The sequence below is a fragment of the Chiloscyllium plagiosum genome, chromosome 1, assembly GCF_004010195.1.
Source record: "Chiloscyllium plagiosum isolate BGI_BamShark_2017 chromosome 1, ASM401019v2, whole genome shotgun sequence".
NCBI classification, from domain to species: domain Eukaryota; kingdom Metazoa; phylum Chordata; class Chondrichthyes; order Orectolobiformes; family Hemiscylliidae; genus Chiloscyllium; species Chiloscyllium plagiosum.
In genome coordinates this window covers 89,258,952-89,275,678 of record NC_057710.1, presented here as the reverse complement: position 1 = coordinate 89,275,678, position 16,727 = coordinate 89,258,952, and the positions used below count along the sequence as shown (strand labels likewise).

General features: G+C 39.6%; 1 protein-coding gene across 14 annotated transcripts in view; it reads right to left on the bottom strand.

The window, feature by feature from the left end:
* Positions 1 to 16,727, bottom strand: part of fryl (furry homolog, like) — a 474,538-nt gene that overhangs the window by 219,723 nt on the left and 238,088 nt on the right. For all 14 annotated transcript variants that reach the window (XM_043691269.1, XM_043691279.1, XM_043691242.1 and 11 more), the window contains 4 exons: positions 16,049 to 16,152; positions 13,798 to 13,906; positions 10,426 to 10,512; positions 3,964 to 4,135 (listed from right to left, as the gene is read on the bottom strand). In XM_043691269.1, the coding sequence (XP_043547204.1) occupies positions 3,964 to 4,135; positions 10,426 to 10,512; positions 13,798 to 13,906; positions 16,049 to 16,152 (472 nt within the window). The remainder of the gene's footprint in view (positions 1 to 3,963; positions 4,136 to 10,425; positions 10,513 to 13,797; positions 13,907 to 16,048; positions 16,153 to 16,727) is intronic.

Here is a 16,727-nt window from a genome sequence, read left to right as displayed (position 1 = left end):
GTTGTGGTGGACACATTATTGGAGAGGATTCCGAGAGACAGGATTTATAATTATTTGCAAAAGCATAGCTTGATTAGAGATAGTCAGCATGGCTTTGTGAGGGGCAGGTTATGCCTCACAAACCTTACTGAATTCTTTGAGGATCTGACAAAACACATTGATGAAGGTAGAGCAGTGGATGCATATGGATTTTAGCAAGGTGTTTGATAAGGTTCCCCATGGTAAGCTCATTCAGAAAGTAAGGAGGCATTAGATACAGGGAAATTTGGTTGTCTGGATACAGAATTGGCTGGCCCATAGAAGACAGAGGGTGGCAGCAGATGGAAAGTATTCAGCCTGGAGCTCGGTGACTAGTGCTTTTCTGCAGGGATCTGTTCCTGGACCTCTGCTCTTTGTGATTTTTATAAATAACTTTGATGACGAAGTGGAAGGGTAGGTAAGTTTGCCGATGACATGAAGGTTGGTGGAATTGTGGATAGTGTGGAGGGCTGTTGTAGGTTGCAATGGGACATTGACAGAACGCAGAGCTGGGCTGAGAAGTGGCGGATGAAATTCAACCTGGAAAACTGTGAAGTGATTCATTGTGGAAGGTCAAATTTGAATGCAGATTACAGGATTAAGGGCAGGATTCTTGGTAGTATGGAGGAACAGGAGGATCTTGGGGTACATGTCAATAGATCCCTCAAAGTTGCCACCCAACTTGATAGGTTTGTTAAGAATGTGTATGATGTGTTGACTTTCATTAGCAAGGGGACTGAGTTTAACAGCCACGAGGTTATACTGCAGCTCTATAAAGCCCTGGTTAGACCACAGTTGGAATATGGTGTTCAGTTCTAGTTACCTTATTGTAGGATGTGGAAGCTTTAGAGAGGGTGCAGAGGGGATTTACCAGGATGCTGTTTGGATTGGAGGGCATGTCTTATGAAGAAAGGTTGAGGAAGCTAAGGCTTTTCTCATTGGAGTGAAGAAGGATGAGAGGTGACTTGATAGAGGTGTACAAGATGATGAGAGGCATAGTTTGAGTGGATAGCCAAATACATTTTCCCAGGGCACAGATGGCTAGCACGACAGGGCATAATTTTAAGGTGACTGGAGAAAGGTTTAGCGGAGATATCAGAGGTAGGTTCTTTACACAAAGTAGTGACTGTTTAGAATGCACAGCCAGCAGCGGTAGTTTTGGGTCCAGTGATCCTTCTTCAAAACTGTTTTGACTTGCTGACATTTTCCAGAAATTTCTTTTGTTTTCATTGAAGGAACTGTAAGATAGTTTATAATGACATACTAACTTCATTATAACAGCTAACATAATGAATGGCTTTGAAATGCTATCCTTATATTTGTAGAACTTGGGGCTTTAGAGGCACAGTGATAATGTCCTTAACTCAGAAGGCCTGAGTTTCAAGGCCCACTTGCTCCAGAGGTGTGTCATAACACATGTAAACAGGTTGATTAAAATACATGTATTCATGTAATATCAAATTTCTCCACGATTAAAAATCCACAAATTTCAGAAGTTATTGATTACAAAATCTTAGCTTCAATCTTAAATCTAATTTGCTGCCTGAAAACTTCAATTAAGAGTAAACAATTCAGTGTTTTAGCTTGCTGGTGGTTTGCTGTAAAGATGCTTCAGTGTGATAACCCGGGTTGCTGACTTCATTGCTATACGCATAAGGCAATCCTCTTGAATTGATGCCAGATGTAAACAATGTCAGAAAATAGAAAGCCTCTGCTAAATGTATTATAAGAGTTTATTGGGCAACCTTTTGCAAAGTCAGAAATGTTCCAGGTATAATGGTGAAAACTGATATGCAGGTCAAAATTTGTCCCTAGTAAAGCTATTCCAATGCAGCTACAACACTAGCACATGTATCACCATGTAAAAAAATTGTTGAGGTAGTTCACAAAAAGCAAAATCTGGTCAATTGCTGCCTTATTGGTCTCAATCCTCAAAGGGACAGAAAATATCAATGGCACTTATTCACCAGCCCTCAAGTTGTGTTCCAATAGGACCACTCAGCTCTAACCTAAATTCCAACCATTCTCTAAATATGAGGAAAATAACTGAATTTCAGAGGTGAAGTGAAATTGACTGTCTTTGACATAAAGGCAGCCTGATGAGGTGCAGTATCAAGGAGCCCTCATAAAATTGAAAGGAAAACCCTCCACTGACAGGAGTCTTACGCAGTATATAGCCATCAGATTGCAAAACAAAAGGAAAGACTTGCATTTACATAGTACTGTTCATAACTGCCCAAATGTCAAAAAATACTTTATAACTAATGAAGCCTTGTTCTGCTCGTTTTGCTATGTGATCATGAAGAATTAGAATTTATCACGATAATTCATTTTGGCTAATTTATGGTTTATGATTTTCCTAGTTCCGCTGGATGTACCGTGTTCAATTTGCATATGCATGCTGTTCTTTTTCACTGTCACGGCTGGTTGCCTGATAATTCCCATGTAACTCCCACGTTGGGCTTGAGAGAACTATGTCTGAGTTCGGTGGAGCGCAAGGAGTCTTGGAAGGGAGTTAAGAAGCTAAAACCCACTATTTAGCATTACACCATTAATTGGTTCCTGAAAACCTGACGTTAAGTAAGGTCATCCTGCACTATGAAAGGGAGGAAGGGAAAGTAGCATGGCGGGAAGGGGATGAAGAGGGGTGGGAGGGAAGAGTTTGGCAGCAGGAAAGACCTCCAAGAATGGTGAAGGAGGGATATTTCTCCCTTTCTTGTCCCCACCCTGTACTCGTGCCTGGCTTTCTCCCCAATCCAACCTCACAACCCTCCTCCTGATCAGAAAAAGAGCTGATTATCTGGTTGTTATCATATTTCTATTTGTGGATTACAGACAGGTTACCATGTTTCCTACAGGACAAAAGTGACTGCTCATCAAAAGATTTCATTTACTCAACAAGCATCTCCCTTCAGCATGCCACACGTGTTCCTCGGTGTCAGCAAAAACAGCCATAAGAGCCCGGACATTGGAGTTATATCCTCCACTTATGTCCAAAAGTGTCATGCTACCTTTTGCACCTACAAGTGCAGGCAATTGGAGCCTGATGTTGAAACTTGCCTAAAAGTGGTCAGCACTTCCATCATTGCAGACCTCTCATCACTTTGCACTGGTATGTCACATTTGTTCTCAAGTTCAGAAGTGCAAATGAACAAGATAAACAAATACAACTGATTACAGGAAATCCATGATTAACACCATCTTGGAATCTTGTTTGAATTGTAACACGAACAAAATAAGTAAAAACCAAAAGAACTGTTGATGCTGTAAATCAGAAACAAAAGCAAAAGTTGCTGGAAAAGCTCAAAATCTGTCGAGAGAAATCAGGGAGTAAACGTTTTGGTGCTGGTGACCCTTCCTCAGAACAAGCAATTGGTCAAATGCTCTGACACCAGCACAATTGGCGGAATGACACCAATACCACCAATTTCATCTCGTAACTAGTTTTACAAGAGATGACTACTTTGAATGAAGTGATTGGTGTCTTAGCACAACAGTTCGATGAAACATATGCTTAACTAGATATTGGAATACCTCACACTTTAAATTTTAGTCTTATGAACACCTTCAGACAACTCTGCCCAGGTCATTAAAGTAACCAATGGACACTTGGCCATGTTGTTGTGTTTTTGGTGCTGTTTACTTATCAATTAATTACTTTAATCCATATAGTAGAAGCAGTCATTCTCCTGTTTTAGGTATTAACTACATCTTCATTCAAGACATCTCAACCAGCAAATTCTGTTCAAGCTACAGCTCACTATTTCAGAACTGGGCAATTAAAATGCACGCAGTGATTATGATAGACCAACAGCTCATTTATGACAATTGCGTGCACATGAAACAGAGGAGCATATTTCAAACAAAAATACAAAAAAAGTCTTCACCCAGACAAAAAGAGAGACGAACATACACAAAAACATATGTCCAAGTATATAAACCAACCTATCACTTTAGCTTCTTCGTCTGTGAGGGTTTTGTTCAGGAAGATTTTCTTTACTCGCAATGTACTTCCTGATGGAAGGACAACTCCTGTTGTTGGCATTGGAGGCTCTCCATCCTTTTGTTGCAAACTATCTGCAATTACTAGAAATGCTCTCAAACCTATGTTCATTCTCTGCAACAGAAATATGTAACAAGGAGAAATTGTCAGTTCTTTCAAATTTAATCATAGTCAAACCTGACTCAACTTGTGGCAGAAATTGAATTGGATCTTTTATCACTAGTTTTATCTTCACTAGTTTTGAATGAATAGTTTAAAAACTATTTCAATCAAATAACAATGAAACAGTGTTAAACTACTGACTGGACAGTTCAATAAAATCAAGATAGCAGCTTTGCTCCAGTTTCAAGATTATTTCCTTGCCCAAAGAGCAAGTGTTCATGAATGAAAGATTCAAATTTTCCAGTTTTGTTTTTATTTCATCTTTTAACTAAATATCAACACAATATCACTGCACTTCTGGGAATATAACTATGGCACACAATTGATTCTTCTATATAAAAACATTTGATAAAAACAGGTTTGCACCTACAATTAGTGTGCAGACATGTATCGTGGCACGGAAAAACATTTGATTTAAACAAAGTTTTCGATGACACATGTTTCACTAATTTATTCCTCTAATTGGTTTACACTGCACCCTGGATTGCACTCACTATATTTCCATAGGCAACATTCAATGTGCCAGCTGAGGCAAAAACAACAAATGTGTAATGTCTGAAATTACTCTGCAATAATCATTGTCCACAACAGTGATCTAGAAGCAAACAATGCAAACTGAGTATGTTCGGACAAAGAAAGGTAGCAAAATGGTAAAATTAAAGGTTCCTTATCTGAATATATAAGGGATGTATAATAAAATGGCAAATTAATGGCACAAAGAGAGAGGAATTACTTTGATGTAAAAGCCAAGGTTGGGATCTAAATATTCCACAGTATTTGACATTTTGAAAAGACAAAGTGGGAATATATTGGGGCAAACGGGTGAGGTTAGATTGCCAAATGCACAGCAGCAAGCAAAGATGAACGTAAAGTACTGTGGATACTGGATATCTGGATACTGTATTTTAAAACTAAGTGCTGCATAAAGATAGCAGGTCTGGGCCACATTTGTGGTGAGAGAAAGAATTTTGAGCCCAAAAAGATAATCATTGTGATGGGAAGAATACGTTAAACAACGGATGAAAACTTGTACCAAGCCTGGTGGCAAGTTTGGTAGTGGAGAGTCATTTAATCAGATGGAAAGGTGAAGGTACCCACTTAAGAACCTCGTCCCACCATGCAGTCCTTACCACAGCGGCAAGCAGAAAGCTCACCATGCAGGGGGCACAATAAGCAAACAACATATTTACCAAAGAGGTATTGCAGAGAGTTCACTCGGCTGATACTTGGCATGACCAATAAGGAGAGATTAGTTTAACAGGGCCTGTATTCACTGGAGTTGAGAAGGAATGACAGAGAACCAGATTGAAGCATATAAAATTCTATCAAGGCTGGACAGACAAGATGCAGGGAAGACAATTTCCCTGATTTGGGAGCCGAGAATCAGGGAACAGAATCTCAGGATGAGGAAAAGATTCTTTACTCAAAAATAGTGCACCTGTAGATCTCTCTATCATGGAAAGTTGCAGAGGCCAAGTCACTGAATATATTCAAGAAAGAGATAGAGTTTTAGATTTTAATGGAATCAAGGGGTGTGAGAAGAAAGTGGGATAGAAAATCAACCATGATCCTAATGGATGGCACAGCTGGCTGAAAGGGCTGAGAGGCCTACTCCTAGTTTTTATGTTTTTATGACTCGAGCTAACTGTTCAAGTTACTTTCGAGGCTTGCTGGGGCTGTTTTCAACAGTGAATGTCTTACGTAAGTTCTTGTTTTATGTAGCTCAGTTGGAGGATAGTTTGTTTAGAACTAGCGAAGTTGGAGCTGGGTGTGCCTAGAACAAATTGCCCATCTGACCTCTCCCATCACAGACAATAAAAAAAACCCTTGTGTGGTTTAGGGTGATACTTGTTATTTTTTTGCAAATGTGATTGAAGGAACCTTAAGGTTGTACTTCCTGAGCAAGCTGTGTCTCTAAGACTTTAGAGACAACAGTGCATAACCACAAGTGCAGAACATCAGAGCTGCTGACTCTGGAACATTCTAGATTTGATCCTTCTAACTTTGAGAATAACCTGTTTAAGTGCTTTTGTTCAGGAAGCAAATCTCTGTCAAGAAATCTTTCCTTTTCTATTCCTGAAGAATCTGCACGTTTGTCTTTGCGATATTTAGAGGGATAAGTACTCCATCTTCTTCTATCGTCTTCAAATCCATGCCCATTTCTTTGGGCAAGAGTTCTCTCCCCTTCCCACAGATTCCTTCGCCCAGTTCCAACATTTTCCCTCCATTTGGAACCCTCCCTCTGGCCTTTTAGAACATAGAACATTACAGCGCAGTACAGGTCCTTTGGCCCTTGATGTTGCGCCGACTTGTGAAAATAATCTGATGCCCATCTAACTTACACCATTCCACTATTATCCATATGTATGTCCAATGCCCATTTAAATTCCCTTAACGTCAGTTGCAGGCAGGCCATTCCACGTCCCTACTGAGTGAAGAAACTACCCCTAATATTTGTCCTAAATGAAGCACCCATCAATTTACAGCTATGTCCCCTCTTGTTAGCCTTCACTATCCAAGGAAAAAGGCTCTCACTGTTCACCCTATCGAACCCTCTGATTATCTTATACGTCTTAAGTCGCCTCTCAACCTTCTTCTCTCCAACGAAAACAGCCTCAGTTCATTTAACCTTTCCTCTTAAGACCTCCCATCCATACCAGGCAACATCCTAGCAAATCTTCTCTGAACCCTTTCCAAAGCTTCCACATCGTTCCTATAACACAGTGACCAGAACTGTATGTAATACTCCAGGTGCGGCCTTAGCAGTGTCTCATACAGCTGAAGCATGACCTCATGGCTCCGAACCTCAATCCCCCTAACAATAAACGCCAGCACACCATATGCCTTCTTAACAACCATTATCAACCTGGTTGGCAACTTTCAGGGATTTATGCACCCAGACACAGATCTCTGAGTTCATCTACACTGCCAAGAATTTTACCATAAATCTAGTACTCTGCATTCCTGTTATTTCTTCTGAAGTGAACTACCTCACATTTTTCCGCATTAAACTCCATTTGCCATCTCTCAGCCAGCTCTGCAGCTTATCTATGTCCCTCTGCAATCCACATCAACCTTCAGCACTATCCACAACTCTGCCTACCTTCATGTCATCCACAAATTTACTGACCCATCCTTCTACGCCCACATCCAGATGATTTATAAAAAAGAAACGACAAACAGCCGTGGCCCCAAAACAGATCCTTGTGGCACACCACTGGTAACTGAGCTCCAGGATGAACACTTTCTATCAACCAACAACCTTTGTCTTCTTTCAGCTAGCAATTTCTGATCCAAACTGCTAATTCACCTTCAATCCCGAAACTCCATATTTTGTGCAATAGCTTACTGTGTGGAACCTTATCAAATGCCTTACTGAAGTCCACATACACCACATCAACCGCGTTATCTTCATCCAGCTGTTTGGTCACCTTCTCAAAGAACTCAATAAAGGTTAGTGAGGCACAATCTATCCTTCACAAAACTGTGTTGACTATCTCTAATCAAATTATTCCTCTCCAGATGATTATGAATCCTCTCTCTTTTAACCTTTCCAACACCTTACCCACAACCAAAGTAAGGTTCACTGGCCTATAATTACCAGGGTTGACCCAACTCTCCTTCTTAAACAAGGAAACAACATTTGCTACCCCCCAGTCTTCTGGCACTACTCCTGTCGACAATGATGACAAAGATCAAAGCCAAAGGCTCTGTAATCTCCTCCTTGGCTTTGCAGAGAATCCAAGGATAAATCCCATTCAGCCGAGGGGTCTTATATATTTTCATGTCCTCCAAAATTGTTAAAACCTCCTCTTTGTCAACCTCAATCCCATCTAGTCTTGTAGCATGGATCTCCACTTTCTCACTAACATTGCCCTTTTCCAATGTGAACACTGATGAAAAGTATTAATTAAGCGCTTCCCCATGACCTCAGATTCCACACACAACTTCCCACTACTATCTTTGATTGGCCCTAATCTTACTCTAGTCATTCTTTTATTCCTGAAATACCTACAGAAGGCCTTGGGGTTTTCCGTGATCCTATCCGCCAACAACCTCTCATGTCCCCTTCTGGCTCTTTTTAGCTCTTTCTTTTGATCTTTTCTGGCTAACAGAGCAAGCCCACTATCTGAGTGTTCACACCTCATCCTCACATAAGCTTTCTTCCTCTTGACAAGAGCTTCAACTTCTTTAGTAAACCATGGCTCCTTCTCTCAACACTACCTCCCTGCCTGATAAGTATATACTTGTCAAGGGCCCACAGTATCTGTTCCTTGAATGAGCTGCACATTTCAAGTGTGTCCATCCCTGCAGTTTCCTTCCCATCCTATGCATCCTAAATCTTGCCTAATTGCATCATAATTGCCTTTCCCCCATTGCTATTGTAAACGTAACTAATTATGGTCACTACCACCAAAGTGCTCACCTTTTACTTGCACTCCATCTGTTCATTGAGAATTAGATTAGATTACTTACAGTGTGGAAACAGGCCCTTCGGCCCAACAAGTCCACACCGCCCCGCCGAAGCGCAACCCACCCATATCCCTACATTTACCCCTTACCTAACACTACGGGCAATTTAGCATGGCCAATTCACCTGACCTGCACATCTTTGGACTGTGGGAGGAAACCGGAGCACCCGGAGGAAACCCACGCAGACACGGGGAGAACGTGCAAACTCCACACAGTCAGTCGCCTGAGGCGGGAATTGAACCCAGGTCTCTGGCGCTGTGAGGCAGCAGTGCTAACCACTGTGCCACCGTGCTGCCCAAATTGTTGACCTAACATCGGTTGCCGCAATTTCTCTGGCCCCAACCCAATCCACCTTATCTCCCTCTGAACTGACTGCATGCAGTGTGTTTAGATCCAACCCCAACTTTGTTATTAAACCTGCCAATAGGGGTGGTGCTGTCATAATTTGATGGAATGACCTCTACATTGCAGAGGCTGAGTGCCAGCTCATATTCTCCTCACTACTCTTGTCTGCCTTCTGCAGGGAGTGTTTCCTCTGGGACACCCTGGTCGACTCTTCCTTCACTCCCAACATCACCCCCCAACTACTCAAGGCACCTTCTCCTGCAACCACCGAAGGTGCAACACCTGCCCACTTACCTCCTCCCTCCTCAGTATCCAAGGGCCCAAACATACCTTCCAGGTAAAGCAGCACTTTACCTGCACTTCTCACAATTCATCTACTATATTCACTGCTCATAACGTGGTCCCCTCTACACTGGGAAACGAAGTGTAGACTGGGTGGCCGCTACACAGAACATCTACGTTTGTCCGCAAAAAAGACCCTGAACTTCAATGTTGGCTTGCACTTCAACACACCACCCTGTTCCCTGGCCAACATCAGTGTCTCAGGTTTGCTGCAGTGCTCCAACGAAGCTCAGCATAAGCCAAAGGAACAACACCTCACTTTCCACTTTGGCACCCTGTAGCCCTTCGGAGTCAATACAGAGTTCAATAATTACAGGGCCTGAACTCTCCCATGTCTTAACCTGCTACCACACACACGACCTATTGTTAGCCACTAACAGTCTCCATTAACAGCTAATTACGCTCCCAACCAGATCGTTATCAACTCCTTTGTCTATCCAACTATTCTTCTCTCTTTGGGCTCTATCCCCACCTATTGTTTACTCCTTATCCCTTTTCTTCTGCATATAAACGAACATTTTCCTAGCTACCATCAGTTCTGAGCAAGGGTCACCGGATTAACTCTGATTTCTCTCCACAGATGCTGCCATACCTCCTGAGCTTCTGTATTTGTTTCCGAATTACAACATCCTCAGTTCTTTTGGATTTTTAATAAGTATTTATACTTTGATATTACTGTCATTCTGTAAACTAACTGTTGAATTTTCATTGAATAAACTTAGTTTTGATAATAATAATTGTGCTTGTTAAGAAACCTGGTTGATAGATTTTGTTGTTTAAAATCTAATATGGAGAAGGCATTTAATTGATCACCTCGGTAACTGGAAAAAGCATTTTTAATTTATGTTGTGATACAAGTAATAGTGGGACTTGAGCAACAATGTATTGTTCCAGCATTTATCACAGCATCTACCAGTTGGATTTTCATTTCATTGGGAAAATGTCACAAAACGTCAGTACAACTTATCGTAACACAATGGATCATAATATCCCAAACAACTACGTGTTCCCTCAACTGATATACTTATTTCTTCATTTGCCAAACGTCATTGGAAAAATTCAACAGTCTATCCTAGTCTTACCTCTGGATTAATAGCAAATGTTTTTGATGGCTTTCCGACACAAAGTAGATCAAATATGATTTCTTTCATTGCAAAATCGAGCCGTTCCTGTTGTTAAAACAAAAACAATGTAGCTGAACCTCTAAGTATTTATATACAATACAGTTCAGTTTTAAGGTTTATTGTTATATAGTTGTATCGTATTTATGTCACTGAAACTAGCTACACAATCAATATGCCCACACCAGCATTCAAACTCCAAGTGAGGTTCCTACTTCAAATAACTGTTAAAATAGCCCCCTGCTCTTTATTTCTTCAGATTTTTTTTAGCTTCCTGTGAAAAAGATCAAAATTGGTTGTCTAATCTATACCTTGGGGTAGCAAAATTCCATGTTCAGCTCACTCTCCCGGTAAAGACATTCCTTCTGATTTCTTGGTGACCATCGTATATTGATGACCGTCATACATACGATGACCATCACAGCCATTAGTTCACCTCTTCCCCTTAAAAGATCACATTGTCTCTTTCGATCTGCCAGCAAAACTTTTTTTAAAGATTTTCCCTCAGTTTTGTTTTTTCCAAGAAAAAAAGAGATCCAGTCTATTAACCCTTCAGTGACAAGCATATCCACACATTTCTTGTAAGATCTGTGGGCCATCTTCAGTTCCTCTATATACTCATTCTAGTATGTACAGTATTCTAAAGGTGGTCTAAAAATAGTTCAATACAGATTTAGCATAACTTGCTCACTTTTCAATTCTGTCCCACTAAAACAAAAGCCTAATGGTTGTTTTGCGGGTTATGTCCTTAATGCTAAACTGAGGTTAACCAAAAGATTCCTTTCTTCTTCTAACCTCACTAGACTTGCACCTTCCAAAAAATGTTCCGTATTCTTCCTACCAAATATAGTAGCTCACATTTGTGTTCTGAACTTGATTTGCCATTTATAAGCCTTTTCTGCAAGTTTACTAATATTCTCCTGTAATGAAATGTAGTCACCCTCAATACTGATTATCCATTCAATTTGGCTTATACACAATTTGAAGGATGTATTTTTGTTTCCTATATCCAAACTGTAAATCCAAATTTTGAACTTATCCTCGTACTAATATTAGTGGAACACAATTTCCCATTGCTGCCACTCTGAATTTGACACCCAGTTCCCCCTTTAATTTGAAGCCAGAAACAAATCAATTTTGTCACCTCTAATCTTTATGATTCATCAGTCTATCATGTGGCATTTCGAGGCATTTGAAAATCTTGATGAATTGTATCCATTGCATACTCTCTACTCTTTCCATTATAAAATTCTCAAACTTCAATGTGATTGGTTAAGCAAGATTCTGCCTTTAGAAGGATATGCATTATTATATTTTGTGTTTATATATTCTCTTACTTTGTAAATATAGGAATTACATGAGTTGTTTTCCAGCATCTGGTAGTTATGCCTTTTGTATTAAATTAAATTGTCAACATTGTCTTCGCTGTCACTTCCCTAGACCCTTTTCCATACAGCATTACTTATTCTCCACTGCCCCCTGTGGGTTAGTTATCCTAATACTTGCACTGCTAACTTACATCTGAGGGAGTGCCTGTGGATAGTTTGAGGCAGAAGCTGGAAATAACTCTTGAAATTTTGTTCCAAAGAATCCTGACCTCATTAGGTCTATATGCCCAAACAATCAACATGTAAACAAATCTCCCAAACTCAAACAATGAAGTTAACGTAGATCCTTTCAACTAGAAAATGCACCACGCAGAGTTAGCATAAACAAAAGGATTTATTTTTATGGGACTTTCAAAGCATGCATAGAACATTAGTGAAGGAGGGAGCACAGGTAACAGGGAGAAATAAAAGGGTGAAACAGATGCATATGAAGACACAGTAAAGCACTGAAGACTATGGTCTGCAATGTAGGGACATGCAGGGTTTGCAGTAATACAAAGAGGAAGGAATGATTTAGTAATTGAGACAGACAGACAGATTGGGTGGGGGTGGTGGCAGGAAAACTATGGAAAGAGAGTGAGAGAAAGACTGTGTGTGTGTGTGTGTGTGTGTGTGTGTGTAATTCCTGACCTGCTGTGCTGTTCCAGCAATAAAGTTTCAACTTTGATCTCCAGCATCTGCAGACCTCACTTTCTCCACGTGAGAGAGACAGACAAACAGTGTGAGACAGACAGAGCACTCATGAGAGAGAGAGAAAGAGAGAGAGAGAGAGACAGACAGACAGAGAGAGAGACAGACAGAAAGAGAGACAGACAGACAGAGAACACATGTGAGAGTGAGACAGAAAAGAGAGATTCAGAAAAGAGAGTGAGAGACTGACAGAGACAAAAAGTGTGGATGAGTGCCACAGATTCAATCAATAAGCACATTGATCTGGACCCAATATACCGGCCACTGCAACGGACAGCTGGAACTGACAACTGGAAGCGACAGATTCAAACCGGATACAAATGCCGGAGGAAAGATCACAGAAGCGCTTCACAGGAGGCTCCCAAGCACTGAGGATGTCACCTAGACAGGGGACGAAACGTCTGCAACACAAATTCCCAGCTCGGCGAACAGAACCACAACAACGAGCACCCGAGCTACAAATCTTCTCACAAACTTTCGTGCAATATACAAACTATACAAGAACAGGTATTCCACTAAAAACTGTGGTCAATTAGCAGGCTGTTTCCAATAAAGTCAAAATTGTTAATACAGGTAGTTCTTCTATAATGCAGTTGTTGTGTTTGCATGTGACACCGCATTATAGAAAGTCATGCAATATAAATAATGAGGCCGATGGGAAAAACCGGTTTGCGGTGCACCACCGAAAATATCAATAAAAATCAAAACAAAAATACTAGTTGCCTAACACAAACGATAGCACAGTCTGAGTAAATCGTTATATCATAAATTTTAGTGAAATAATACAGTAAACTTAACAGTTTTAACACTCAAATCACTGACTACAGCATTGTAACTTTCACGAATCTCTTCACCAGAAAGTGCGCAAGCCAACTGGCCACGTGATGTTAACGTGGAAATCCAGTCCTTCTCAAGATTCTCCTCCGGTTTAAAATAAAATTTCTTCTGAAAGTAGACTACAATTCCCAGTTTCAAGCTAAATTTCAAGGCATGCAGAGCTGATTGCTTTCCTGTTTTAGCTGATCACACTAAATTCGCATTTTGCGGACAGGGGATCCTGAAGTCGGGTTTTGCTGTTCAGCTAGTGCTGGGGATGGAATTGTGCAACAGCAAATAGGAGTTTGCTTTATTAAAAAAAAAGTCCACAATTCACAAATCACTTTACAACCAAATAGTGTTCAACAAACGCGTGTTAAAGAAGAACTACCTGTAATAAAACATAACTACACCGAAAATATTACTACTTAATTCATACCTGAGCAATAAATTGGATAATCTTCACAAATATGTTCAGAGGTGTGTCACGGGGAACCACACTGCGGGAGCCTTTGGGGAAAAGTGCTGATACAATGCTTAAAAGGCGACTGTTTAAAGAATCAGAATAGAAAAAGGTAGATTAAAACGGGATCAGTATAGACAAAATGTATGAAATCCCTGATTTACAACAGATTAAAAACACAACAAAACTCAAGGTATTACTGAAATTTTTCATAATTCAAAGCTTAATTTATGTACAAAGAATGCCAAGACAATCTATCAGATATCCAATGATGTCTAAGAATATTGCAATCAAGGCAATTTGAGATATCATAACTTCACAAGCAAAAAATTGATTAGGGATAGTTCACACGGTTTTGTGCGAGGAAAATCATGTCTCACAAACTGGATATAGTTTTTTTGAGAAATGACAAGGGCAGAGCAGTAGACATTGTTTATTTGGACTTTAGTAAAACCTTCTCCAAGGTTCTACATAGTCAACTAACTAGTAAAGTTAGATCACGTGGGATTCAGGGTGAACTTGCCAATTGGATACATAATTGACCTAAAGGCAGGAGACAGAGTGGTGGTGGAGGGTTTATTTTCGGACTGGAGTCCTGTCACCAGTAGCGTTCCATAGGGATCAATTCTGGATCCTCTTTTGTTTATCATTTATATAAATGGTTTGGATGAAAATATAGAAGGCTGAGTTAGTTTGCTGACATCACCAAAATTGGTGGAATAGTAGACAGTGAAGGTTTCTAAGATTACAAGGAGATCTTGATCAAATAGGTCAATGGAAAATGGCATATGGAATTCAATCTGGATAAATGTGAGTTGTTGCATTTTGGTACAACAAGCAAGGGTAGGACTTGTACAATTAATGCTAAGGACTTGGGTAGTGTTGTAGAGCAGAGGGATCAAAGGATTCAGGTATATAATTCTTTGAAGTTCACGTCACATGTAGGCAGGATAGTTAAAAAGGCATTTAGCAATGAAGGCAAGTGTGCTCATACCATAGGAGATGGGGAGTCATGTTGAAGTGTACAGGACATTGGTGACATTGCTGGATATGCAAGGTTTGAGTAATAAAGAAAAGGTGGATAGTCTGGGAGTTTATTCATTGAGGTATAGGAGGTGAGAGGTGATCAGAAACAAGTTTATAAATAATGAAGTGCATAGCTAGAGGTAATGGTAGTTGTCTTTTCCTTAGAATTGGGGATTTCAGGATTAGGGGCCACATTTTTAAGGAGAGGGGAAAGAGATTTTAAAAAAAGGGTCAAATTTTTCAAGGGTGGCTCAAATGAGAATGTGGAATGAACTTCCTGAGGAAGTTGTGTATGTGGGTACAATTACAAGGTTTAAAAGACATTTGGATAAGTACATGAATAGGAAACATTTGGAGGGATATGGGCCAGGAGCAGGCAGGTGAGACTAATTTAGTTTGGAATGATGTTCAGCATAGACCTGTTAAACCAAAGGGTCTGTTTCCGTGCTGTATGACTCTATGATTCTATGACTTTATAAAGAAAAATTGAGAAAGAATCTTCTTTAAAAATATGGAACTGATTTTTATGTGACTGAACTTAGATAGAAGCGATTACTATAGTATGTACAACATTTTTAAGCAAGTGTTGCTGTTTTCAAAAGTATTATCTTTTGACTGTCACTAGCTTTGATTAATAAGCAAAACAAAACTCAAAACTTGTACTGTTTCAAAATGTTCAGAGTAAAATATTGATTTTCCTAGTGTACACTAACTCTTAAATATGTGGCAACAACTGATGTTTTGCAAGAAGGTGATATTAAACATACTATTCTTTATTTAGATTTATGCCAACCAAAGGTAAAAACAGGAGACTTTTCAAGTGCAACTACGTTTTGAAGATCAGGATGCACAAACTTACTTCAAACATTTTGGTTATGTCCATCATGGAAATGCTACAGGCACTTCACCTAAACAATCTGCTCTGTGGAAATATTTCAAGCATGAGCTAAAATCACTGGCCTGTTTTAAAAAGGATATTACATTTATTTTAATGAAATGTTTTAGTCAAGCAAATGCTTTATAAATGGGAGAATATTTCAAGGACCACTGCTGCTTTAAATATTTTGTTTTAATGTGGATAATCTTTTCTCATCATGCAAAATACCTAATACTAACTCTTGTTATTATGGCATCTGCAATATTTCATTATGCTTACCAATTGATTGATGTGTGTAAAATATACCTAAATTTCTGTACTCACCTTTGTGTTACAGTGTTGCTTTCACATTTTATTCTGATTACATAAACCCATAGCAATCTATACAGCGATTCCAGTGCAACCCGCGACATTTTGGGGTCTTTGTTCTATAAAGGAATAAAAAAGGAAATGTTCCAATAGCTAAAAGACTATAAATAACTAGGACCACAAATATGCACTTTCCATATAATACAACTAACACCAGTGCAGAAAAAGGACAGATATACAAAATATATCAAACGAATATATGAGGAAGTGTTTACATTATATGGGAAGCAATCCACTTCTCTGCAATTGATCGATTCTAAATCAAAATTTTGATCCCAATACTGATATTTGTGGAATACCAGTACCTACTACCACCACTCTGAATTTGACACCCAGAACCCCCCACCCACCCCACCTTTAATTTGAAGCCAGAAAGAAATGCATTTGTCACCTGTTTTCTGACTCCACGTTTTCTAATTTTTATGATTCATCAGTCTATCATGTGACACTTTATTGAGGCATTTCAAAATCCAAACAAAGTGTATCTACTGCATTACTGTCTACTCTTTCCAGTATAAAGACCTCAAAATTCAATATGATTGGTTAAGCAAGAGTCTGTCTTTAGAAGGCTACGCATTATATGTTGTGTTTATATGTTCTTCTACTTTGTAAATACAGGAATTACATGAGTTGT